The sequence below is a fragment of the Camarhynchus parvulus genome, chromosome 3 (assembly GCF_901933205.1).
Source record: "Camarhynchus parvulus chromosome 3, STF_HiC, whole genome shotgun sequence".
NCBI classification, from domain to species: domain Eukaryota; kingdom Metazoa; phylum Chordata; class Aves; order Passeriformes; family Thraupidae; genus Camarhynchus; species Camarhynchus parvulus.
In genome coordinates, this window is record NC_044573.1 from 47373517 (window position 1) to 47401090 (window position 27574).

At 35.5% G+C, this 27574-nt stretch overlaps 1 protein-coding gene across 1 annotated transcript in view; it reads right to left on the bottom strand.

The window, feature by feature from the left end:
• Positions 1-27574, bottom strand: part of ADGB (androglobin) — a 98036-nt gene that overhangs the window by 49091 nt on the left and 21371 nt on the right. Inside the window, exons 6-13 of the mRNA XM_030945672.1 lie at positions 26583-26722; positions 25200-25286; positions 23437-23648; positions 20298-20408; positions 13061-13155; positions 10525-10699; positions 9707-9797; positions 6870-7014 (exon numbers count right to left, since the gene is read on the bottom strand). Coding sequence (XP_030801532.1) covers positions 6870-7014; positions 9707-9797; positions 10525-10699; positions 13061-13155; positions 20298-20408; positions 23437-23648; positions 25200-25286; positions 26583-26722 — 1056 coding nt within the window. The remainder of the gene's footprint in view (positions 1-6869; positions 7015-9706; positions 9798-10524; positions 10700-13060; positions 13156-20297; positions 20409-23436; positions 23649-25199; positions 25287-26582; positions 26723-27574) is intronic.

A 27574-nucleotide genomic window follows, 5' to 3' on the forward strand; every position in this document is an offset into this window, starting at 1 on the left:
AAAATACCTGATTTTGGGGCAGTCCTTCCAGAGACAGAGAAACAAACTGGTAAGTTATCATCATGGGTTTGGTCTGGGTTCTTAAATGAAAAATAAAAGTAGAAAATTTCATCATAATACCTACATACATATCAGCAACAGACTGATGTTTTTCTAGAGAAGTACGTGTCATCTGCAATGTGAGATAAAAGCTGTTTCATATACCACTTCACTATTAAAACAATGCTCTTTGATATTACTAGTTTTTGACAATAAAGTAAGTTTTATTCTAAGAACTAATATTCATATTCTACAAGCAATTCATTTTTTTTTTTCTGTTTCCATTCTTGAAAAAGATACATAGGAACTCCTTTTCCAACAAGCATTTCTTGCTGTGCAAGTGGCAGTACACAAATGTAATTAGCAACAGCATCCTTGATTACAATAACATCTTTTGTTTTCTATCACTGTATAAATAAAAAGCAGCCTCTTTTTCTAATGCCTTTGGCAAAGAACCTTATCCTGGTCAACACCAGCCCCAAGCTAGAATTGCTGAACTAATATGAATGCAATATAGCTGCTGACACTTGAAGTTCAAATGAAGTTAGCCAGCCTTTCAGAAAGTCCACTCATTACATTTACAAATGAGTGGTCTTAGTCTTCGAGAGATTAAAATCTTTGAGTTAAAACATGTGCCTAGTCATCCTTCCTTCTGGCTGCCCTCTTGTCTGCAATATGACATACACTGAAATTGTCACTTCTACCTCTTTTATTTTCTTTTGTGAAGTTGGGCAGGAGAAAGAGATTGCACAGTTTCCAGTTTACTTCCTATCTGACTGCAGGACGATTAATGGCTGTTATGTGATCACAGCTTGAGAGTCATGTCTCAGCATACAGGTCTAAAAATCACATGGACTATCTCTTCCCTTTAAAATGCGACTTGGGAAGTACACATGCACAGAGCTGTCATATTTCTCCATGTGAGCCTACAACTTTCAAAACTCCAATGTTGCCAAATTTCTTGTGGGAGTCACAGGACTTACCAAACAGATACATGTCAGCTGTACAATTTATTGAGTTTCTTCTCAGAAATTCTGGGCATGTCCAAAGTATAAAAGGTATGAGATCTACTGTATAAGCCTTGGAGACTGCAACATCTGTCCAACAAGCCTAGCACTTTCTGCCCAATATACTGCTCATGGACAGTACACGAGGCACACTTCTAGTATGGACATGAGGTAGCTTAATACAGAGCTACTTTGTCAGTACTAACAGTTGGCAGCAGGAAAGCCTGGAAAGATACAGAAAATCCTCAAAAACGGCTTCAACAGAATTTCCAGTAAAGAAGGAGAAGGTGCCCTGGAAAATCTGGATTCTTAGTAGCTTCATGCAGTCTGAGCTGTGAAACCAGTCTAACCACAGCTGTGTAGAGACTCCCATAGGCTCATTTACTCAGTTCTTGGAGCACAAACATAACACAGTCAAAAGCTGCCTGCTTTTTCAATGGTACAGGATGTGTTCATCTACCTAATCTTCACTGACTTGCAGACAACTGGAGTGTCAAGAAAGTTCTCATTCTTTTATACTATTGCTTCACTTACTGTGCCTAAGACATTGGCGCAGAAATAGAAAACAAAGTCATTTTTCCTCCTTAATGAACACCCATTGCCTGAAAAGTCAGCTCTGCTGCCACAGTATCTTATAAAGAAATAATCAGAAGATACATAGATCCAGCTGTGAACATGGAATGATGCACACAGATTCTGGAAGATATAATGATTCTTCTTCCGTCAATGAATGGCAAATCTGAATGAAAATTCTGTAGATGACTTAAAAATCTAATTTATAATGTCTTAAATTTCATAATCATTAATGCATATTTGTAAAAAATAATGGTAATTTATAAATTTATTGCTATCTTGTAATGTTCAAGGTTTCAATTCATATTTTTCAGCCTCCTAACATTAACCAGATTTTTATTTTATTCAAATCTAACAAGAAATAAGTTTTATAAGTGCAGGTGAAGGAATAAAGTTTCAGGTACACTGTTTTAAGATTAAAAATCCATTTCAATTCCTTCAAAATGACAAAGATGACCAAAAATATTTCTTAAGATCTAAACCTGTATTAAATTTCAAGGTTTGACATTCACCTGAGAGTTATATCATCAAAGGGGTTTGCATCTAGAGTCATTTGGGGAGTCTTTTTTTTATTCCTCAGTCACTGTGTTCACTAAATGGAATATCAGTTCTCATTTTACCTGTAATGTGAGGGTAGGTAACAGAGGTGGGTTTTGAAAAAAGGAAATGTTACAAAAGAACAAACATCTGCAAAGCTGTACACAAACTGAGATATAGAAATAGCTTAAAAATACTGGACTACCAATTTGGCACCTCTTTTACTCAGTCTGTAATGTTGAAGCTGCCCAATATGTATATGCAAGTAGGTAATTGTGGGCCAATTGAAGTGTCTCTATACTACAAATGTATAAATTCCTCTTCTCAAGTCTTTCTTCTGATTCATGTGCCTTATATGTCATGTGTAATTTTTCCCTGAAAATAATAAGCAGGGAATTTCCATTTTATGCAGGGTGAGGTAATTTTCAAAATGATAACATTTGTAAGGAAAACAAATTTGTTTTATTTCCTACCTAGCTCTGCTGTTGACTCAATACCAATTCATAGCACTTATGAAATACAACACAAGAAGGATTGGAGAGAAAAGAAGTAAAAGCTTGTTATGACACAACAGTCAGTAATGTTTATGGGGAACATTAAAAGAGCACACAACAGAGCATGCAAATTAAATAAAATGGTATCAGTTACACACAAGAAGATAATGGACAGACTGAATCAAAAAACATGAAGGAAATATGAGCATTGAAGAACAAGTTTTTTGTATTGTGTCACTGGGAGAGATTGGCGACTCTAACACTTTTGTGCTAAAAATTAGCATTGCCAGGGAGCTTGACACTGAAGCAGCCACGAAGAGAAATATGAGTGTTCTGCTTAAGATGTATGAACATAGCAATCAGGTCAGTATATTAAAATATCTACTAGCCTTTGCACATACTGATGGTAAACATATTCTGGCTTTCTTGCTTTGCATTTCCTCAAACAGAACACATAGAGCTTTATTTTCAATGGAACTGGCGATAACTTCTATCAAAAAATTCATCCTAATGAAAAATATTCAAGTAGGCTTTTGAATGGCAGATCTACAAGGAATCATCTATCTACTGCAGGATAATCTTTTTCTTGGAAATGTTTGACAAAATTACTGTTGCAGAAACCTGCAAGACTGTGCAATTTATATATGATGACAGTTTTGGTTTTTTCCTGGCCACAAAATACTTTCACATGGATTTCAATGTGTGCTACACTTATATATTACTTATCTTCCTATTGAACAAGAATAAAAGAGACCCTCTCCATATAAGAATTTGGCTCTATGTTATGGAGTTTTTAAAAAAAATATTGACAAAATGCATTTTCTTAAGAACCGTGACTCAAGATCAATTTAACTGCCAAAATAAGCTATTTTAAAATATTTTTCCCTAATGCAAATCCAAATGCTACCAGGACCGTAAAATCAGTGAATGGAAAAGTCAGAGAAAAAAATTTTTTTTTTGAAAAATTCAATAATGAAGCATTTCTATATTTTAGCATTAATATTTTGAGGACATGAGGGATAATGGCATGTCTTTCAAATTAATATTTTCCAAAGAAGGTACATCTAGGTCCTAGAATTTTGTCTTTCATGTATCACTCATCTCTGTTTCTGTGACAACAGACCTTAGGAACAGTGAATCAGATATTCAGTAATGTTACTTCATGCAGTTTACATTAGAGCCAATTGAAATATGCCAATTTAAACTTGTTGAGCATCTGGCACAGCAGCTGACTGAATTTCAGTCAGTTTAAAGCACAGAACTGCTGTATCCCACAGATTTACCAAATCTGTATCAAAGGTTTTAAAGCAGATGTCTCCTGACTAGTGATCACACAGTTGAAAATGAAGACAAAGTTATTCACATTCAGTATATTGAAATACAAAATTCTAAAAATTAGCAATAATAAAGTGAATTCGGGATATCAAAGTTTCTCTTTCAGTGATTGCTTTTTTAATCACTAATTGATTTGTTTTTAAAAAGTATATGTTATTATCTCAAGTTTAAAAACTACAGAAAGCAAGCTCGTCCTTTATGTATTTGCGAGAGGTATCCACATAATTTTGTTGATGAAAAGATTTAATACGTGAAAAAAAGGAGATTGTCCTCCAAGTTAAAAACCATTTTCTTTTCTAATCTGTAAAAATGAAGTTCTCCTTGCATAATCTAGCTATTAACAGGCATAGAATTTTTCAGCTGAGGTTTAAATTGAGGCAAAAGTAAAGTTCATGTACAAGTCAATTAGCTGTTCATAACTTCTTACATTCCATGTCTGAATCAGATTGCCCTGCCTACATCCCATTCATATCTTCTTCCAACCATTCCAGTTTTATCAGTGGCTCTCTCATGTATTTTCATACTTGCTCTTGTGTCTCCTTGACTGCATGTCCTACTGTGGTAAATCATCCTTCTAAATCACTCTTGGATTACTGGAAAAAATCTAAGGGATATTTCACATTCCTTTGATGCTTCCAGCACATAAACATCTTTTAATTTGCAACTAGCCAAATCTGTATTTGTACACCTAGAGACTGAAGTAATGAAAAAAATAATTATTATATGCTATGAGATGCTACTTTGCTTTAAAGTGATTTTATGATACTTTTATTTCTAATCGTCTGTCTTGTTTATGTTGGATATTAAGTTTTGCACTTATAAGATGGGTTCTGAGAGTGAAGACGGGGAAGAAGAAGCACAGAGTTTGCAGAAATTGCACTTGTTAGTTCATATTCTTTCTTTCGGTGCATGTTGTTTGCAGCATGGACAGTGAGAAAGAACTTTATTTTGCTTTTAGTTAGTTTTTTTGCTAGCTGAAGCAGAGAGGTTTTTTGCACTGTAGCATGGTTTTGTTTTGGTTTTCTTTTTGGAACTGTTCAAACTGGTTTTGGACTGAAAATTTAGAAAACATATTGGATGCTCACACTGTGTCCCTCTGAGGCCTGGGACACAGCATGTTCCAGAGCAGGAGACACTGAAAAGAGACTGAGCAAGCTGAGCTGCAGCCAGCAAAAAGGACTTTTTGAATTTGCCATCTCTTCAGAATAGCAAGTGGTTCCATTGTTCAATATTATTCATTTTTTTTATATTTTTGAATACTTTGCTTGTTAAAACAAACAGGTTTTTCCAGTTTTCTCCAAGGAAATCTTTCCCAAACTGGTGGGGAGGAGGGGCTGCTTGAATTTGTTTCTAGAGGTACCTCATTTCAGAGGTTTTCTTCCAAATTTGTCCCAAACCAAGACATACTTACAGCTCCTTTTTACCCTGCTGCTTTTTGTAAGGATTTTTATATGATGCCATTATTAAAAATACTTTTAAAGGTAAAGTATTACTGAAGTACTAATTAGGCTATTGTTTATAAAATGCACACAAAATACTGAAGAGCTAAATATATCACAGAACCACATGTCATAGATATATTCTATTGCAAAGCATTCTCCTTCACTGCAGATTTGCCTTATTTTAAAATCATCAAATCCACTAATGATAACCACACATGTACATTATCTAAACACACAGCATACATATAGATCTGAAACATAAAAATGGTATGAGGGTACTCTGCAGAGGAAATATAAATAGACGCTCCAAAAATTTCATAGAAAATTACCTCCCATTAATTTAAAAATTTAAAGCCAAAAGAGAAATGCTATCAAATGGTCTTCTGAGTAGTGTTTGCTGCAGTCAGAATGAAATTGAAGAGATGCTGGCACTGCCATATTGAGTTTCTTTGTATGTATTGAGCAAATGAATTAACTTCTGTGAAGCTCTGTTTGCTGCTTTTTAAGTGAGTATTTAAGTCTTTATTTCTCTATACTGCCCACTATTTCCCTATATGAAATATTTTTTCATGAAATGTATTGGTCAGAAAGTCTTTGAAAGTATCATTTTTTCTCTGTTAAACATGTAAAATTTAAATATTAGAAGGAGCATTTTGTTAAAGGTTTATCTAAAAGCAGACTATGGTAGCATATGCACATTCTATTTAAAAACAGAAACAGCAAAAAAAAATTACAAAAATCAGTAATTCCAACTTTCCAAAGTCATCCTGGTAATGACTCATTAAACTTATGTAAGATTAATCTTATCTGTCTTGGAAAATTACAGTGGAGACTTCTACCTAGTAACTAGCATTGACTTGGGTGGTTTGAGCCAACTTGTAGTCAGTGCTGCATCCAGTGAACCTGTTTGGATGAATGTCATTCCCTCACAGAGTTGCACAGGAAGCCTAAGCTTCTGGCTTACCCAGCAGTCCTTCCATTCAGTCTTAAATGAGGATGACATTTTAAGGCATGTGTTAAGAAAGTTTACATTTTTCTAGTCACATGCCTAGGTACATCTTGCTCTGCAGTCAAAATAAACTACTCATAATACAAAGTAATATTTATTTATAACACTGCAGACTATCTTCTTAAGATACTCCCATCAAAAGGATTTTAAAGAGCGAAACCAAGACAGCGTCAGCAATAGAACTTTTATAATGTGAGGGAAAATCATAAAAAAGAAAGTTGAAGAAAAGGCACTAAGAAAGATTTCCCAATTAATACACATCAATATAACTATAAAGTGGAAAGGGTAGGGAAGTTAGTTAAATAGAAAAGGAAAAAGCTTTCTGAAATGTCTTTGAAAACATATATTTCAGTATTAAATAGTTTTATTTTATCTTTCCCTCTCCTTTGTAATATAAAACTAGGTCAAGTTTAAAAAATAGAAATATTATTACCTGAGAATAATCTTCTGCATTTGAGTGTCTCCCATTTTGATTCATATCCCCATTACTGTCACTTTCATTTTCATCAGTTTCAGTAACAGAAGCGAGATGGGACATAGAATGAAATCCTTTTTTGAGGGCAGACTGTGAAAAGTGGCTATATAATAAAAGAGAACGCAAACACTTTATACATTTTCTTTCAAATTACTGTCTTCATAACTATTCTTAACAGAATTTTGTCAAAATAATTTGTGTCTCCTTTATTTTGAAAGATTCCTAGGGCAGCACAGAATCCATATCTTCATATATTTCTTGTCATTACTGGCTTGGCACTACACACAAAGCTATGATAGAAAGACCTCTTAACTAACCCTCAAAAAAGCAAAACCCAAGCCAGCTGAAAACTAGATGATAATGTCAGAAGTGAATAAATTACTATGGCCCCTAGACAAGAAAAAAACACTACTTTAATGGACGTAAGGAAAAAAATTAAAATGTTTTGTGTCAGAATACTTTTTTTCCTTTCCCTCAAAATGGGTCTCCATAGCTACCAGACCCCTAAAACACAGGTTAACCAAGGAAACCTGTGCAGGCCTATTCTGGTACTAGCAAAAGAAAGCTCTGTTGCTGACTTCACTGGAGGCAGGAGTAAAAACTGAAGGAAATATAAGTAACTCTTTGCTTGTTAAGTGAAGAACGAGAAGAACAAGACCAAAACAATTTCGCATACATGCTAATTAGACTTAAATGTGTAATTGTGCTATTACAGCAATAAAGAACAAATTAAAATTCAAGCATGTGTTATCTAGCTCACTTTCTAAGGACTGAGATAATGAAAGATCAAGATCTTTTGCAGTAACAGTCAAAATTATTTTCCCTTTAAGTGTTTCAAAATAATTTATTAGAAGAAAAGGAAGAGATTAAAAACTTTCAGTCCCTACTGTGTATCTAAGTCCCTTATCTTATTTACACAGCTATATTGCTTGAATGAAATATTAATATCTCCCATATATTTTTTGGCTACTACCTGTTAATTAAATCACAAAGATTAAAGTAGAGAATTGTCATGGAAACTTAGCACATTAAATAAACTATTCTTCCCCAAATGGGGTAAGTTGACCATTAAGCAATCTATCAAATATGAAAAAACAATATAAAATCTGTTAAAGCGCAAATACTTCAACATGATCAGTATCAAATCTCTCATTACTTTGATAGCCTGTTAATTGCTTAGAGCATTATAATATATTTCTACTCCTGCTGTTTGAAAACAAGCAGTAATTTAAGTACTTTTAACAAACAAAATGCAACTGTACCAGCAAAACAATTACATTCCCAGAATATTCCAAGGTCATGTCAACCATGGAAAAATGCTGCTGTTCAAAAAAAATTTAAAATATCTAACTGCTTTATTATCAGTCTGTCGAATTATGATAATCAAAATGTAGAACCTGCCACATATGTAATTTAGTCAGTTTATTTAGAGATGTACTTAACAAAAGGTGTACACACCCTAAGAAAATACACAGATCTCCAACAATTCACTACCTATTGTTGGACTTAAGTCTCAAGAAAAGGCATATCCTCCAAAATGGCATAAACCTTTTGGTGTACACTGGGTATAAGAGACATTCAATTATTCATGACAGAAGCTCAATCAGAATAAGACAGACAGGATGCATAATTCTAGAACTTGTCTGAATGTTCACATCATAAGCTGAAGCCTGACAGAAGTGCATTATGCAGTGTGTCCCAGGGAAAAGTACACAGCTCTGATACATTTCATGGGAATCTTTCTTTTCTTGTCAGGGAGCAAGTATTATGCTGAACATGGAATACTGACTAGAAGTCATGTGTACAACAATTTCTGAAACTTCTCTAAGACTCCCTATATAAAGACTTTGGTTTTCAAGTCAATAGGACTTCCAAACAGTCTTTAACACAAGGCATTTATACAAAGCTGTGTTTTGATCATGAGCTTTTTCACCTGCACTCTCAGGCCTATTGTAACAATCATGAACAGAGAACAGCCTCTTTTATTCATAAACATTAAATGTTCCATATCAAACTTGTGATGCCCATGAAAATACTGACTGGCTAGTCAGTGATTTCCTTGTTATATGTTAGAATTAAAAAAGACCAGTAGTTTGAAGAAAAATTTGTAATACTTCAAAGAATATTCTTATTTCTGGCAGATGTAATCTAGCAAAAAATCTACATCTTTGGGCCCACTGGGTAGAAAATCTGGTGATGTGTCTTTGCCTGACAGCACTCCCTGTCCTCCAATGTCAGAAGCCCTGAGAAGTGTACATCTACCTAGGGGACTGTCTGTCCTGGGTGTGACAAGTGGGGTCCCATGTGTGCATGTCCACTCCCTGGGAAACTTTCTCAGCAGCGCAGACATGAGCAGATTGTAGGGAGAAAAGCTAAGCCCAGAGACTCACATCTCCAACAGGAAGTGTGTGCTGCACTCCCAAAACAGGAGGTGTTTGTAACCCTCAAAGACTGGAGGGTGAACATAATTGTGTATGTACACATCTGTGTGCCTGATTAGAACTTCTTGGGATCAGCTACAGGAAGGTGTTCAGAAGTCTTTAGGTGTTTATTAGCATTTTGTAAGTGTCTAGTATACAAACTTAGCTGTTTTATTGCCAATATTGATCCTAAATGTACAGTTCACTGATAGCTCCTTAATTACATGACACCAATACATCAACGGAGTGCTTTGTCCTGATGTGCTTCAGACATGATCTGAGCAGTTTTTCCCTGTGACACAAGTAAAGATAAGCCATTGCACTTTCACAGTGCACTTTCACAATGCTAATGCTGAAACTATATTATATACTTACATGTCTGTTGGTATTTTGATAATATCCAATTTGTATTTAAAAAATAGGCTAGCAATCTCAACAAATTTTTCAGGTTTCTCTACCACAGGCTCTGGGAAAAAAGCAATTTGTTAAATATTTACATTCATAAAACTAATTAATACTACTAATGTTGAGAAATAATATCCAATGGGGACTTGTCACCCCTAAATAATTTTCCAAGTATCATCCCATGCACTTGAATGGAACAGAAAACCCAGGGGTGGTTCTAGGTGACATATAATGAAAAAACAAATGCATTACACTCTGTTCCGCCGCCTGCAAAGTATTAAATGATGCCAACTTATATGCAAGGCTGTCCAGGGTAGCTCAAAACAACTATGGCAGGACTTTTTCCCTTTGCCGATTTCCTCTATTTCATATCCCAGTATACTTTGCTAGCCTGCCTGCAACACTTTTATGCTCAAGCTATCTTATATCATGCATCTAACTCCATTTTGCAGTACAGACAACCCTAGAAAAAAATTACTCTAAACCTGTGAGTTGATGTAGCAGGACTAGTCACATACTTTAAATTTTTGAAAGATGTTCAGAAGCTTTCATGGCTCTGCATCAGAGAGGTTCTGTGTTATTTTGATAACATCCCCTCTTCATTTGCTCCACTAGAGTGTTTTTTTCAACATAAATTAAGACACTTCTTAGAGCATGTAGGAAATATTGCTAAGAGGAAGTAATACAAAATTGAATTAAATTGAAATTAAGCTAACAGATGATAAGTATGGTCGTGAAATAATTAAAATATAATTATAAATTTATTTTGGAGTTTTTAGTAGACAAACCTGGGGGTTCACATGTCACAACAACTTCCTTTTTCGTACGGAAAAGCTTCCAAGGAGGAAGTGGTGGCGGTTCTGGAGGTGCTACCAGAGGACAGGACCTGGTTCTAGTGATCAGGACAGGATGGCTATGTATATGGGAAAGCCCATATTGCCTCATCTTCTCTGAAGAATCAGCCTACAAAACATGGAAGGATAACCTGACTGGGTCAGATCTTCTTTCTCCTCATATCTATCTAACAAACAAGAACAGTATGCACACAAAGGAATGTAATAGCTTGTATAACAAATAAAATTAATATAGTCCATCTGGCAAGACTATCCAAAAACATGCTGATTAGAATTTGATATTCAGCACCAAAAGTATACTTAGAAGGGTTTACATGTATTTTACTTTTTATAATAGATTCATCACTTCTTTAACTTATTTGTATAACCATAACATACAAGTGAAGAGAATGAATATGTAAGAAAACAATAGGCACGATATTTTATTTTAAATAATAATCCTTAAAAACAATTTCTGGGAGAAAAAGTCCTTACTCCATTCTGAGTGTTAAAATTCTAAAATCAATTGCTCTTTTAGATAATTCGTAAAAACTCCATAATGTATTGCTCTGAACCAATACATCACTAAAGCTAGGCTTTTTATTTGATGGCTCATTTATAAAACACAATAAAGACAATTCAGTTGACCTATATACCAAAGCCCTTAGGAACAGGCTTAAGAGCAATTTTAGATGTGGACATCGAGTGGTGCTCTTCCCACTAAAATAATAATGGTCTAGTACTTAACATCACACCTGAAAGTTCTATTACAAGATTTGCACATCATTTTAATTTTAAAAGCACACTTTCTTTTACATGCTAAATAAATCAGTGATAACTTATTTCTTCAACATACTAATCAGCAAGTCTCTGATTGCTTCTACTAATTTTATAATGTCCCTTTGCTTCTGTATTTATGAACTCTCTAGAGAAGGATGTTGTGGTTGTCAGTTAGTTGAAGAGTGGGGAACAATTTAAATTAAAAATGCCAGTTAAAACATACAAGATTGAAATGGATTTCGAAGATAACCAGTTAGGTGTCATAAAGGAGAATTTAGCTGTTGAGTACACTACAGACTTGTATGACTCAATTACTGATTTTTTTTTTCATCTTATTTGAGCAAACTAAGACAAATTCAAGCCACAATAATCCAAGGAAATCCACACTAGAAAGTAAAGCTGAAAGGGGTACTGTAAAAATTCGTGAGGGAAATTCTGGCACAACTGCAGTCAATGACAAAATTTTCTCCAAGTGTAGGGAGCAACTCTTATCCCAGTGAATTAATTTTCTAGACTTTATTTCCATCAGTGTAGTTTTTGTCAGCCCTTGAATATGGTGGGGTTTTTATCCCTAAGAAATCTTCTACACTTCTATATTTAACTTCTGTCCACTTCCATTTTTCTGTCAAGTCTTTACTAAAAAACTAGCTTAGACATATAGATTCATCTGTCTCATCCTATTTGGTCTGCCATACCTCTTTTCCAGTAATCTCTATATCCCAACAGACTGTAGTCAAGTTTGAGACTCAGGGTGTTAAGGCGGCAGGAAAGATACAAGCCCATGTCCCTGCTTCCACTTTGCTTTTTGATGACTAGCATTACTTATTATTAGCAAAGAGACAATATTGACTGAGACCTTATATTAAAATAAATTAAAACAATATCACAGATAACAAGTTAATCTACAAAGTTGCCTAAAATACACAGCACAATTTTTAAAATGAAAATAGTGCAAGAATTAAGTGCACTAAAGTATAACCCCTGCAAAACATTTCTAGAAATTTCTTTACTTTATGAAGCTTACCAGTTTCCTAAGAAGGCAGCTTAAAATGTAATGATCTAACTATGATTGATGTAATTTAAATGTACAAAAAAAGAGGAAGCCTAGTTAATAATCAACTCAAGAAAGCCCATTCTGGCATTATAAAAAGCTTTCTAAGGAGCGTGAGTGACTAAGTAGAAATTTAACTGTTGCTTTTACCCCAGCTGCATTAAGGGCTACACTTTTTCTGGCTGCTTTTACCAGTTACAACACTAATGACAGAAATTGATATAAACATGGTATTTCTATAACATGCTATAACAACAAGCAACATACTGGAAAATGCATATTAGGGAATCTTAACTGCAGTCTTCAAAAAATTAAAATTCATGTTTTTCAAGTAGCCCTTAAAATAATTAGACTTTCCATTCAGAAGTATCTCATCATGATACATATTCTAGTCCACATCTAGTCTCTCACAGGAGACTTCAGCTTCTGGGATCCTGAGGAAAGCGGAGGAAAGCTGAGTAAAATCAGCAGGTTTTGGCAGGAAAACGCATGTTCAGAACACAGAAGTACCAAAATATAAATTTAACTGACAGTCATCATCTAGCGACTGTTTCACTGTGCTAATTGTATTATTTTAGTTACAACATTGTTGCAACAAAATTAAACACTCTGATAACAAAATAAGTAATGCTTCCCTGTCTTGAGAGCACAGAATCTCACCATTTGTGTTAATAAAAAAATGTCCTCTTCAAACAAATGCAGCGGTATGCAGCCAGCGTACGCCACCATTTGTGGCTCAGGTGGTGTGGGTGATTCTACACAGAAAACATCAACATGCTTTAGAACAAGGCAAACAGTAAAAAATGTAGCTGTAGCTCACACTAAATTATTGTGCTTTCTCTGCCTTATTTTATTACTATTTTCTTTATCTGACTGTTATTTTATTCAAAAGAAGAGCTCATTGTAATGCACTTTGAATAGCACCCATGGATGGAAAAAGCCACATCATTTAAATCGTCAACAGCATTTGCATATTTTACTTATTTTTCATAAATTAGTAACATAAAATACAATTTAAAAATATGACAGGTCAGGTCAGAGGTAGCTTTCAACATTTTTTTTTAATTTTATTTCAAATTTTTAAAATGGTAGATACTAGCATAAAGAAAACAATACACGTAATCTGTGTAGATGAAGTAGAAACATTCTGATTGGTCAGTACTAGTTAAATGCTTCTCACCAGTGAAGGCAAAATTTGATCTTGCCAACAAAAGGATCCAAAGCCAGAGCTCTGGCCATTGCTGCCAAGGGATATGGAGATAGAGATAAGTAATTTCAGAAACATAGTGTCTGTAAACCTGGGTAGCTGCTCTCACTTCTGTCAAGCAGATGAAGAAATGGGGGTAATTATGGCTGCCTCAGAAAGTATGAAGCTCTTATCCCACGTACCTTATAGAATTGTTTGCCTGTAATTCTGCTATAGTCAAGGAATAGAAACAGGGGCACATTCACTTTGCTAACCCCAGAAATCTGGTGCACTAGGCAACCACACGATCATCTCCTACTCTTATCTGTGAAAGAAGCCACTGCTAAATCCTGAATCATGAAGAGAACACAAAGATGTCTCATAGTCAGTTCATTCATGCTGAAGGGAAATTAAAAGTCTAAAACATAATACTTGAAATATACATTTCTTGTTTTAACAAAAAGACGTCTCAAAAAGAAAGGTATCTATTTCTCTCTACTTTTCCTTAGTCATTTCAGAAAATTTGGAGACAAGGTTGTGACATCTGTTTTTCAGCAGAATGTTTTTTATGAAAAATTTCTTCACAGAAGGAGTTGTTAATCAATGGAACAGGCTACCCAAGGAAGTGGTTGAGCCATCATTCCAGGAGGTATTTAAACTATATGTATATGTGGTACTGAGGAACATGGTTTAGTGGTGGGCTTGCAGTACAGGTTAACAGCTGCATTCAATGAACTTAGAGGTCTTTTCAAACCTAAATGACTCTCTGATTCTATTCTCATCTAACACTCCAGTAAAATTATCTGTATCATTGTTCCCTTCAGCTTAACCTCAAATACAGGATAACTGCTTCCTATGTTTAATAAATATTCACCTGGAAGTTGCACTAATAATAGGTATTTTCTGTGAAATTAAATAAAACAAAGCTATCTGCATATAAATAGGAAAGTGTCTGGAAAATATGATTTATCAGACCTAAAATCTATTTATTTAGAGGGTATGCACCATTTTATTCTCAAAGTATAATATCTTTGCATCTTAAATATTCTTCCAGGAATTCAATTATCCAATTAAATATAAGCTAAAGGCAAGTAAGTGTTACTTTCCAATGGATTCTTAGTTTTTCTCACTGCATGCTTGTGATTCCCATGTTAATCACAGCTTTTGTGTTAGTTGTGGGTTTCAACTTATTCAAAATCAAGGCTATAATTAACATTAATCTCAGCCCTTACCAATACATCTGATATGTTACAAACACAGCAATATTAGCTATGTTGTCCTGCACATTTACAGAACATTATGTGCCACAAGGCATACCTATCTCATTGCATGTGAGAAGTATTTCTGAAATAAAAGTATTTAATTAAATACCAGGCGGAATGTAAAGCTGTCATATTTAGTCCAGATGGGTTGTGAAATAAAATGTCTGCAGGGCAGGCAATAAAGAGCAATGAACAAATTATTAGAGCATGCAAATGATTAACTAGGCACATCATATCTACTTTAATAATACTATTACAATACTAGCACATTATGCCAGTAGCTTTAAAAATTGTATGTTATTTGATCTGTTTTCACTGTGCAAAAAATGGGGATGAGGTATGCAAATTATTTGGCACCAAGTGTAATGATGGTTAGTGTGGATTCAGTATTTGGGGAAACTAGTTAAAACTGATAGCTTGATAAAATTGCATTATTAGATGAAAAATTTTATAATACAAAGTACAACAAAACAGATTCAGCAAAGCCTATTATTTCTATCCATCAGTGTGAATACAGGAATTCTGCAGTGCTTTGTTAAAAAATTTTGAATCCATATAGCTACTTATGTTTTGCACTTGCAGCTTTGCAAATTCACTTAGAGAGAATGAGTACTAAACAACCCAAAAAAAAGCTTCAGTCCCTTTGCGAAGGGAAAGTAAGATTTTAATTGATTGATGTCAAATACATATCCAATCACTAAAAAGAAAGGTCAGGAATTAAAACTGTTGATTTTAATAGATCTTAACAATTTTTATTTGTTTTTCATATGTTTTACATATGACTTGCAAAGAATTTTCTCACTCTTAATGTTTCTTTTAAATATTTATCTGTCAAACAAGAGTTGATGGTGTAGTATAACTTTCCAAGGACTAATGACGGCAGATGAAGACCACAAAGGTGGGTCTGGATCTGAGGGCTGGAAAATCTCTCCTATGAAGAAGGGCTGAAAACGTTTGTTTTGTTCAGCCTGGATTAGAGAAGGCTCCATGGAGATCTTAGAGTAGCCTTACAGTATCTAAAGAGGAGCTTACAAGAAAGATGAAGAGAGATTCTGCAGGACATGGAGTGATAGAACAAGGGGCGATTATTTTAACTGACCCCTCTGAAAGAGGGCAGGCTTAGATCTAGAAAGAAAATTCTTTACTGTGAGGATGTTGAAGCACCAGAATAGGTTGCTCAGAGAAACTGTGGGTGCCTCATCCCTGGTTGTGTTCCAGGCCAACTTGCATGGGGGGACTCTGAGAACTCTGGCTTAGTGGAAGGTATCCCTGCCCATGGCAGAGGGTTGAAACTAGATGATCTTTAAGGTTGCTTCCAACCCAGACAATTCTATGGAAACACATCAGTTGGCTTTCAATATCCTGACCATCAGGTCTGCAGCTCAGATGTTAACTCTGCATATTGGATTAGCTTTGCATATTGGAAGTTTTGAGTTTTCAGAAAAATAACCTGTGTGTTTTTCAGAATTAACATGAATATCATAGAAATTTGAAAACCAAAACATTAGGCTTCAATCCACCTCGTAAATGAAAACTCTTGTAAAGGTAAAAGAAAAATTATAAGAATGTTACAGTTATGTGACGTTTATCTCATTGACTCTGATGATTACAGATCTACTTGAGTTCAAAATTTCTAAGTATAATAAGAACCTCAACACTTCTTTGACATAGAAAATATTGTCTTTAATTACAGAATTTGTATCAAGGCACAATGAGATTAGCAAAATACATGGCTGATTTGTAGAAGAAACTCCCAAATTCCCAGCTAATGACCTTTCAAATGTAATAGCATTCCCTTTCCAGCAGCTCAGAAATTATTAAGAAACTCAGTAGTTTGGAAATCTAAATACAAGCAAAGTGGTGATTCTTTATAGGAACAAGGTGATTGAGTACCTTGTTGCATATAGGTAAAACCTTAAAAAGGGTAGGCCTTGTAAAGTCATGGCTCAGGCCTGGTACTTCAGCTAAGCAAAAAAGGACTATGGGAAAGTAACTCAGCTGAATTAGAGGCAGAAAAACAAGGTATGTCACCATCACGCGCTCACACTGTGGTGTATGGTGGTTGGTTGAATTATGTTTGTTATGATTTAAAAGTATGTAACTGATAAAGGCCTGACTGCACAAAAAAGGCCTGTTTTTTACCATAAAGCAGCTCTCCTCTGCACCTGCCTGGGAATCCTGCGTCACTTCGGACTCTCACCTCACAGTACCTTATGTCATGTCATGTCATGTCATGTCATATCATATCATATCATATCATATCATTTCATATCATATCATATCATATCATATCATATCATTTCTTATCATTTCAGTGTAAAAACTGCTCATAAAACAGGGGATACCCTTGTGACGGTTGTCACAACCGGGTTCTTAGGTGAAAGAAGAGATGAGATTTTTGACTCTATTATCAGAAGGCTTGATTTATTATTTTATGATATATACATATGCTATAACTATACTAAAAAGAAAAAGCAGGAGAGCTTTCCAGAAGCTTGCCAAGCTAAGAATAGAAAAGTAAAGAATGATAACAAGGCCGCTCTCTCCGACTCTGTCTGAGAGAGTTCTCTCCCTGGATTGGCCATCAACTATAAAAATCTAAGCTGGGCCGATCCAGACGGACCTGTTGCATTCCACAGCAGCAGATAACTTATTGTTTACATCTGGTTGCTGAACTTCTCAGCTTCAGCAGGAAAAATCCTGAGAGAGGATTTTTCATAAAAGAAATGTCTGTGACATACCCTAAGCATGAAAGCGTTACTGCCAGAAGAAAAAGCTGCTGAGTGGAAAAGTACAGATTTGTACACTAAAATGGATCAGTAGGAACACATGAATTGTCTGCCAGAACTTCCCGAAGACTGTCTGACTGATAAAGTTAGATCAAAGTCATTCAGATAGATCCTTTATTAAAGACAAAGTTGGTTGCTCTCAGGAAGAGTTCACACTGACCATATCAAGGGCTTGTTATTCAGCTGGATCCCCACAACTGGATGAATAGAGAAACAGGTTCAAAGTTCCAATGATCATACTGTGTTTGTGGGTGCAGCAAGCATTGGTCTGACTGTGCAAGTGGTTCAGAACTGCATATGTTTGTACTGGATCTGGTTGGGATTGAGCTCTCATCAGGGCAGCCCTTGTGGTGCTGTTTTAGACACATCACCAAAATGCTGGGGGAAACACACCAGCATGTCAGTAACTGCTGAGCCGAGTTCATACACCAATAAATCCTCTGTTTCTCATTCCACCACCCCAGCAAGAACACTGGGTTGGGCAAAGGGTTCAGTCCTCATTCTCTGCCCCATCCCACTGTGGGGATTGACAGGTGGATGGGTGGTGGCTTAGCTGCCAGGCAGCATCAATTCACAATTCAAATATTATAGCCCACACAAAATCAAAAGCCTGAAAGAGAAGTTTCCAAGTAATTAGCAGTAACTGGTACTTCAATGTGTCATGAATAAAAAGGAGGTTTAGCCATTTTAAAAGTCAAATATAAATAATATCTGGAGCTGGTGAATATTTCTTTAGAAATAGTCCATATTTATCACAAAGAAGAAAAATTTCCTTGAAATCAACAGTCAACAGGTCGTGTGTAAGCTTGCAGCTGGAAAATAAGCACTTTTATATGATGGGAATGAACCACTTTTCAAATCACTTAAAATGAAAAAAAAAAAAGAAAAAAAAAGAAAAGGAAAAAATGTTGCTCTATTAAGTAAAGTCACTGTTGCAAAACTCTACCAGAACTATTCAGGAACTTTTTACAACTACTGCCTCTGGAGTCTGACTTTGAATCAAGACCTATTTTGAGATGTTATTTTATGTACAACAATGGTTCTACTGTCCTGGGCCACTCTGCAGACCACGTGTCTCAAGCCTGCAAGATTTCCCTCATTTAGTTACACTCTCACAACAAAAATGCATCATAATTCAGTATTATTTCAAACTTCAATTCCTTTTTTTGTCCTTTCAGTCTAATAATTTTAAATTTGCTCTGTTACTATAGAGATACCTAGCTCTCACTCTTCTCCAAAAGTCTTTTTTGATTCAAACTTAGGATAAAAGATTTCTCTGATCTGTGTACTTGAGACCTGAATTAATAATCTTTCTAAATAACCTCTTCACAGGACACTATCTGTCTTTCACAAAAAAAGCATAAACTGTGCTTTAAGTGGCAGGATAAAGATCTAAATGTCATGTCACTTTTCATATGGAAGCACTGCCTCTTTTTTTTAAATGCTCTTTCACTCCTTTTGGACACTTTCTAGAATACATATCTTAGATCCTTTTGCTTCCCTTTTGCTTTCTTTTCTCTATCACATGCTTGAGTACTAGTTAGTCACTGTACTTATATTCACATGAAACACCTAATTTTCCTATTCCACACCTGCTGCACTAAAGCAAACTACATTCCTGCAATATATTTCAAAATTTACTGCTGTTTAAATCATTTAGTGGTATGTAAGGTAGGAGTTTAGATAAATATATGTGCTGAAGACAAACCATAATCTTGGTTTGCTGCAGTTTAAAATTATTTAAATCACTAATTTCAACCAGGATTCATATCAAAAAGCAAGAATATCATTCATGTAGTAAATTTCATTTTTACTTTGCAGTTATTTCCCTTAGGAAGATGTTCTACCTATTCTCACCTACTGATTTGCAACTGCAAATCATTCTAGTTAATAAGTGGTTTTTGTTGCTAGTCACATGGAAATGCCACATGTATCCAACCATAAGCAAAGTCAAGAGCATTTAAGCTTATTGTACATTTGTGAAAATCTTCTATAGTTTATGCTAATAAATTTGAAATATCTTTTTTGATTGTTTAGCTGTCGGATTAGTATTTACTTGTGATTTGTTTAAAATGTATTTTCTTGAGGTTTTTTTGGTTTTTTTGTTTGTTTGTTTTTAGCATTAAATACAAATGCACAAAACAAGAATTTACTTAATTTTTATGCTCTTATGAATATATCAATACAGGAATCAAATTCTCTGCTATGTATTTCCTGGGCAAAGATTAAAAAAATTTAGATTTACATCATGGAATGAATTCTAACAAACATTTCTTCCCGCCCCCTGCCCCCGCCCCAGCTCCCCTGCCCTTCAACAAAGAAGCGTTCCTGCTTTTTCCAATTGCAATTTTGTATATAAAGTGGATACTAAACAAATAAATTACAAAAGAGGAAGGACTGCTGTTTTTTAAACACAGAACAACTGTAAGACAGTTTGCCACTAAAACAAAGTACTGCAATATACTATTTTTAATCTATGTTGCAGATTAGGTTAGAATGACTTCAGTGTGTAATGTGAGCTATAAATGACTACAACTTAAACAAAACCAAAAGTAAATACAACCTCCCCCCAGTTAAATTCAAAACAAAATTAAAGCAAAGACTTTTGCTTTACATATAACTCCTGTCTGTATTTTTATCTTCAAAACAATAGGACTTACTTTCAGTTAAGTCCTGAAGGCCTTGGGCTTTTGCCAACTTTCCTGTAGACTTGCCTTTTTCTTTCTCTCCTCCTTTTACTTTCTTTCCTACTTTTTTCTGCTCTGCTTTTTCTATTAAGCAAAATAAAGATTAAATATTTTTCTTTCTAAGATAAAAACTTTCAGTCATCAAATGTCATACAGTGCAAATGCTTCAATAAGATTTTAGATAAATTTTAAAAACAATCAACCACAAACTCTTTGAAGTCAAGAGTTGAGATACAATAAAAAACTAATGTAATTTAATTAAAATAAATAAAAATAAAAAGTAGGCCTTAAGATGTAAAAGAAGATTTATTGAGAAGGAGCCAGAATGGCTTCGGTCCCACCTTTTAGTTATTGCACATTTTTTATGTCCTTACTACAATGTAAGAAATCATTGTATATCTGGCACTGTGCCAAATATTTTCTTTCTATCCTTGCTCTCATGCATCAGTAATTACAAAAAAAAAATAAAAATCATAGAATCATGGAATGGCTTGGGTTGGAAAGGACCTTAAAGATCATTTAGTTCCAACCACCCTGCTGTGGTCAGGGACACATTCCATCAGAGTAGGTTGCTCAAAGTCCCACACTGGCCTTGACCTCTTCCATGGACTGGGCAACCAGAACTTGTTTGGGGAATCTGTGTCAGGAGCTCCCTCTTGTCAGAAATAATTTCCTTCTAACACTCAATCTAAACCTACTCTCTGTGAGTTTAAAGCTATTCACTCTTGTTCTACCACTACATGCCCTTGTAACAAGTCCTGCTCCAGCTCTCTGGTAGGCCCCCTCTAAGTACTGGAAGGTGCTCTAAGGTCTCCCCGAAGCCTTCTCTTCTCTAGGCTGAACAATCCCAGCTCTCTGACTGCCTCCATAGGAAAGGTTCTCCACCCCTCTGATCATCTTAGTAGCCCTCCTCTGGACTCATTCCAACAGGTCCAAGTCTTTCTTGTGCTGGGACCCCAGAGCTGGATGCTGCATTCCAGGTTGGGGTCTCATAAGAGCAGAGTAGAGGGGGAGACTCACCTTCCTCATCCTGCTGGCCACACTGCTTTGGATGCAGCCTAGGATACAACTGCCTTTCTGGGCTGTGAGCACACACTGGCGGCTCATGTACTGCCTCTTGTCCACCAGATCCCCCATGTCCTTCTCCACAGGTCTGCTCTCAGTTCTTCTTCCAGTCTGCACTCATGCCTCAGATTGTCTCAACCCAGGTGCAGCACCTTGCACTTGGACTTTCTGAACCTCATTAGATTCTCATGGGTCCAATTCTCAAGCTTGTCCAAGCCATTTTGGATGGCATTCCTTCATTCCTTTGTGCCAACTGCACAATACAGCCTCACAGAACCACAGAATGCTTCAGGTGGAAAAGGATTACCGTGCGTCATCTGGTCTAACCTCCCTGCTCCACCAGGGTCATACTAGAGCACATGGCACAGGACTGCATCCAGACAGTTCTTGAATATCTCCAGTTTAAAGAGATTCCCAGTGAGGGAAAATCTACAACCTCTCCAGGCAATGTGTTCCACTGCTCAGCCACTCACACAGTAAAGAAGTTCATCCTCATGTTCAGGTGGAGCTTCTTGTGCACCAGTTTCCACCCACTGCCTCTCTTGATACTGTTCATCAGCATGGAGCAGGGCCTGGTTTCATCTTCTTGGAACCCATCTTTTAGATTCTTATACACATTGATGAGGTCCCCTCTCAGCGGTCTCTTCACAAAGCTGAATAGGCCCAGCTTCCCCAGCCTTGCCTCGTCAGAGACATTCCAGTCTCCCAGACACCCTCATTGCCTTCTCTGCTGGACACACTCAGGAGCTCTATGTCTGTAATGTGCTGAAGAGTCCAGGACTGGACAGAGCACTCCAGATGGAGACTGAGGGAAGGGGCAGGATCAGCTCCCTCGCCCTGATAGGAATGCTCTTCTTAATGTATCCCAGGACATCATCAGCCTTCTTGACCCCCAGGGAACACTGCTGACTCAGGGGCAGCTTGTTTTCCACCAGGATCCCCAGGTCCTTATCTCTCATGGTGACACGGATGGCTTTGTGTCATCCAAACATCAATCTCAAACATCAACAGAACATTTCAACAAAGCTTTTAGCCTCAGAGTTGGAGATTACAGAGCTGTATCGGACACAATGGTTCCCTGATTCTTACCTATTTCAGTTACTAATGAATTTTTAAGTCTTAGGCACGATTACATTTACTTAGTTTTAAGGGAAAAAAATGACAGTACCCTGTTGGACGAACAACAGTGCTGTTGCCAGTGACATGTCCATTCCAAACTCTGAAATATCTACCCCACTGATGGCTGGGTCAAAATGATGGCAAGATTTCCTAAGAAGAGAGAATACTACCTCAGCCAGGTAACTTCTAAGACTTTTATAACACTTTAGACATTGGGACATAGTATTTGGGATTCAAAGCAAGGAAGTCAGTGATTTTTCTGAAAATCTAGGAAGAAATAGAAATTTTAGCATGTGATTTGTACTCTCCAAAGGCATGAGAAGTGTTTGAAATTGCACCCATGACTTCAAGTTAAAAACAGCAACTAAGAAAATTCATTCTCAAATAAAAAAAAAGAAGGATAATATACTGGAACAAACTAGTTTATAAATCTAAATTTTAAAATTTAAATGTAAATAGGATTAACAGCTCTGAAAGAAAATTATTGCATATACATAACAGAATAAAATAAAAATTGCAATAAATAAAAATACAGGTAGATGTTAGAATATATTTGTCATAACTCTGTAGGTAATCACACTTTACAACACCCATTATGAAATATATAATTAATTGATGGTCAGAGCAGTGTTGCCTTTGGAGAAACTGTAACCTCTCTGATTGGTATCTCTCTGCAAGGAACTCTATTTTAGAGAAATGACTGTGACATGGAGCTGAAAAAATCTCTGCCAGAAAGGGAAACTATTTTTATAAAATAAAAGACTAGTACTGCTTTTTGAATATACATCATTGCAACATGTCTGGTGAAACAACAAACCCACAGAGTTGTATGTGGCAATATATGCAAAATATACTTATTTGAAACAGAGATGATGTTAACCTTATTTAAACTTGGCCTACAAAGATTAGACTATGTAAAATTACAGACCTTTGCTAATGTTACTGGCTGTCTCTGCTCTCTCAGTTGAATCTGGCAGCTTACTCACAGATGAAAGCTCACTTTTTAACTCTGAGTCTCTGGTTTCTTCAGTTTTTGTATCATCCTGAGTAATCTCAAGTTCTGGAGACTTCTTCTCTGGCAAGGTGAATTCTGGCACAATCTCTTTCAAAAAGCCCCAAACTTTGTCCAGGTATTCAGGCCTTTAAGAGAAAACACAAATGTATATGTTAGTGGTAGGGATATTTCCAATAAGAGAAGAAAGTGTGATTTTCATTTAGACAGCACTATACCACAACTCACAGTCCAACTCTAAAAACCACAACTGGGTTATTTTAGAAGACACAACACCCTCTGTATCAGAAATATTTGTTGAGACAGCTTATGAAAAGCCCATAAAAAAAGAGATGGTGGTTAGAGATGCATGCAAATAAAGCATCCTTTCTCAAGATTTTTAGCAGATACTAGTTGTGACAGAGAAACTTGCAGACTACTTTACAACTACACCATATAATAGGGTGATTCTATCTCTGTATATTAAAAAGTGTCCCAAAGGTACTTCCAAACTGAAAAGTTTTTGATATGATGCAACAGTTGCAGTCATGTTAATTTTCCACAGAAACTCGATCATTCCAGAAATTATCTCAAACAGGGTCATGCAGAGTCTCATTCAAGTTAACTGCATTCAACTTTTTTTTTTAAATAAAATAAGTGATTGTAAAATGAGCTAACGTCATCTTATACTACTATTCCAAAGACTCTGTAGTATTCACATTTTCATATTCCATGGTATAATGTATTTGTAGTGAGTGAATACTGGTTTTTGCTGTTGAAGTTGTAAAACTAACTACAGAAAGAAATAAAATTTAGGCTAGTTAGATTTTTAAGTCCATGAACTACATACACACTACTGTGGGACACAAATATATCAAAAACCTAAATTGCAAGCATAGCTTGAGACATAAAAATTACTGAAAAATTGAATAAAATATTCTTTGAGTGGAATTATTTATTAGTGAAATATGGTTATAAATAAACAAGTATATCTAAGTAAATTATATATAAACCATAACTATTTGTTATCTAGATATTAATTTGAATTTATATATCAAAAGGCAAAAAAGGTGCGACTCAAAAGAAAAAATCTAAATATTTAGTATCAATACCTGGGTAATTAATTTAGTAAAAAGAATACCAAGCTGAAAAACCAGAATGTCTTTCTTTAAAAATAAAAGATTAACATATAACACATAGGAAACAAGAAACATATTATTGTAGGTAGGAAACACTATTTTTGGTTGAAACTAGAAGTCTGCCAACTGTTACAATTTGCAGGGTGGAAACACCACACTAGCTGACACTGATTACTTCCAAATTCATGACATATACTTTCTATGGTATATTCAGATATAAAATTATTATTATCAGCAGACATTTTATAACTGCATACTAAACACAACATAGATTTCTCTAACCTTGTTTTCCTCATGCTGTTTAATATTAGCTAAATTAATTTATAAAGAATAGGCATCAGCATGATAAATAGCTTTACAAGAAACTGTGTGACTTACAAAGAAAAACACAGTAAAATTGCATTTCTCAAAGGTACGTTACCCAAGTGCCTGAACTATAAACCATTCACTTTCCAAAATTGATGGTGAAGGACTTTTAGGGCTTAGCTTTATTTTTCATAATGCCTTACAGAATTAAATATTAAATAACTGACACATAAATTGTTTAATGAAAGAACTTACTGGAGAGGAATAACTTCTGGTATCCATCCAGTCAGTGTTTGTAGAACTGTAAATTCCTCCATCTCTCTTTTTCCACTTGCATGTATACTATAAGACAAAAGCAGACTTTTTACAATTATAATGTTACCAACTACAGTAAACTCTGTAGTCTACATTGCTTTCTGTAATAAGAGCATGTAATAAGGAATAAGATCATACACAGAATTGTCTGATGAAAAACAAACCATTACTTGCAATTTCAACAGTTTTCCAAACCACTGCTGACTACTCCCCTACAAAGTCAATGCCTTCACATCAGCTCCATTATTTTAGTGCTCCCTCTGGTACAATGGCATTTTTTTCACCTTTGTTAGCAAGCATACTATGTATGCTTGCACACAGTAGCAGTGTTGGAGATGTGGGTTTGAAATTCCTTGTGCTAAAACAGGGTTATGATTCTACAACTTCCATTTCCTAAGCAGCTTCTTTAGCTCCCAGGTTATTCTGAACAAGCTGGTTCTCTCTAGCTGGTTCACTTCCACTCTAGCAAAGTTCACTCTTTCAAACTGACACTCTGCTACTCTCTGGAGAGGTTTCCTGAGAGGACCAAGGCCAAAGATGCCAGCACTTGTATGGCTAGCCCTTGTGCTCTGGAGAAATGCAGTATGTCAATCACATTCCTGCAAAGTTTCCTAACAGGCACCTCTTGGCAACTCCTTAGCCTGTGTCAACATACTTTAGATGACTCTTCTGACAAACATAACTTGATATGACGAAAATAGGGAAGCTTCATTACCCAGATGTGTGTTTTGAATTATTTTCTCAAACTTATTCATTTAAACTATTGGTCTTCATTCCTCATTTCATAGGAACCTGTAGCCATAATTGTCAATTACTGCATCATAGGCCACCTTCTGCTTTTCCAGTTAGTTCTAGGGAAGTAGATCACTATACACAACAGCACAACTGTACCTTTCACAACTGTAGAAAGATATCAAAAGAAGCTCACAAAACTCTAATTTCAACATTGGTTGAGTCAATACTGGTCAAGGCTCACAATAACAATTTCATTAACAGTTCACAGGTACTTCTTTTTGGCAGGAAGCCACATGAGAAGTTGTCAGGAATACAGTCAAACAAATGAAGCAAATAATGAGAGTACTCCAGTTTCTTTGTAAGTTTTCTGTGAATAAATTTACAAACACAACACATCTAAAAATGAAATCCTGTGCCTTCTGTAGCTGTAGAGGATTTTGTTTTTCTGATTTACAGTGTCAGCTTTTGGAAGTGCATAACTGTCATTACAAAAATGTAGCAAAATACATTTCCTAGTATACTAAATCAAATTTTGCTGTTACCATGTGACTTCACAAAACAAACCAAAAGTGAGATGACAAAACATACCTAGTATGTGCTAACTTAATTATAGCTTTGGACAGCAACATTGGCCAAAGTTCATTTTGGCTGGCTGTAGCTGGTAATAACAAATTCTCCTCTTCACTGAACGGCATAGTGTCATCCACAATGATCTTCCTCCAGCATCCCTGTGACAGGGGAAGGGGAGAAAAGCAGAAAGAAAAAAATTATTTTGTGGGCTGGCAAGTAAAGAGTACACAAGAGAACTTTTAATGCTTTCCCAAGAACCTAATTCTACTGTAACTCGATTTACATCACAGATGGCTTTAAAAAAGTTCTCACATAATTTATGAGAAACATGAAAACAGCATTCATAGCATTTTATTACTGCTCTGACTTATTTGTTCCAGAGATTAATCTAATTGCTGCTATTTCCAAATATATTTCATCTCATATGTGTAGTACATCATGTGCATGCATTCAGTACTGTTTCTTCAGCTGCCATGACAGATGCCTGAGAAACACTAATGATTAAAAAAGGCTTAACTAAGATAGCAGCTTTTTAAAAGTCTCTTTAGATATCAGTCTGGAAAATACTTGTGACATAAGCAGTTCCCCTTGCTTCCCAAAAACTACCTGGGGATACTGACTGCAGTTAGTCTCCTGTTACACATTACAACAGTATTTTGTAAAACACTATACTAAACACAATGATCAAATGTAAAAAAATTAAAAAATATAGATACATATATTTAAAAAAAAATCCGTATTTCCAGGATAAGAAACAAAGAGGTAAGACAAAGTACTGGTATCTCCAATATGAGATACTTCATTAGTAAACTGAGCTAATATTCCACAAAATAATCTTGTCTACCATTCTTCAAATAAAACTCTGTGTCCTAGTGATGAAGATATAATAGAAAATAGGTGGGCCAATAGCAAATACTTCTGTTAATTCACCCACAAAATGATGAAGAATGACCAAATCACTAAAGTGTTCACCATGTGTTATCAGAGAGTGCAAAACTATTGCTCTCTGC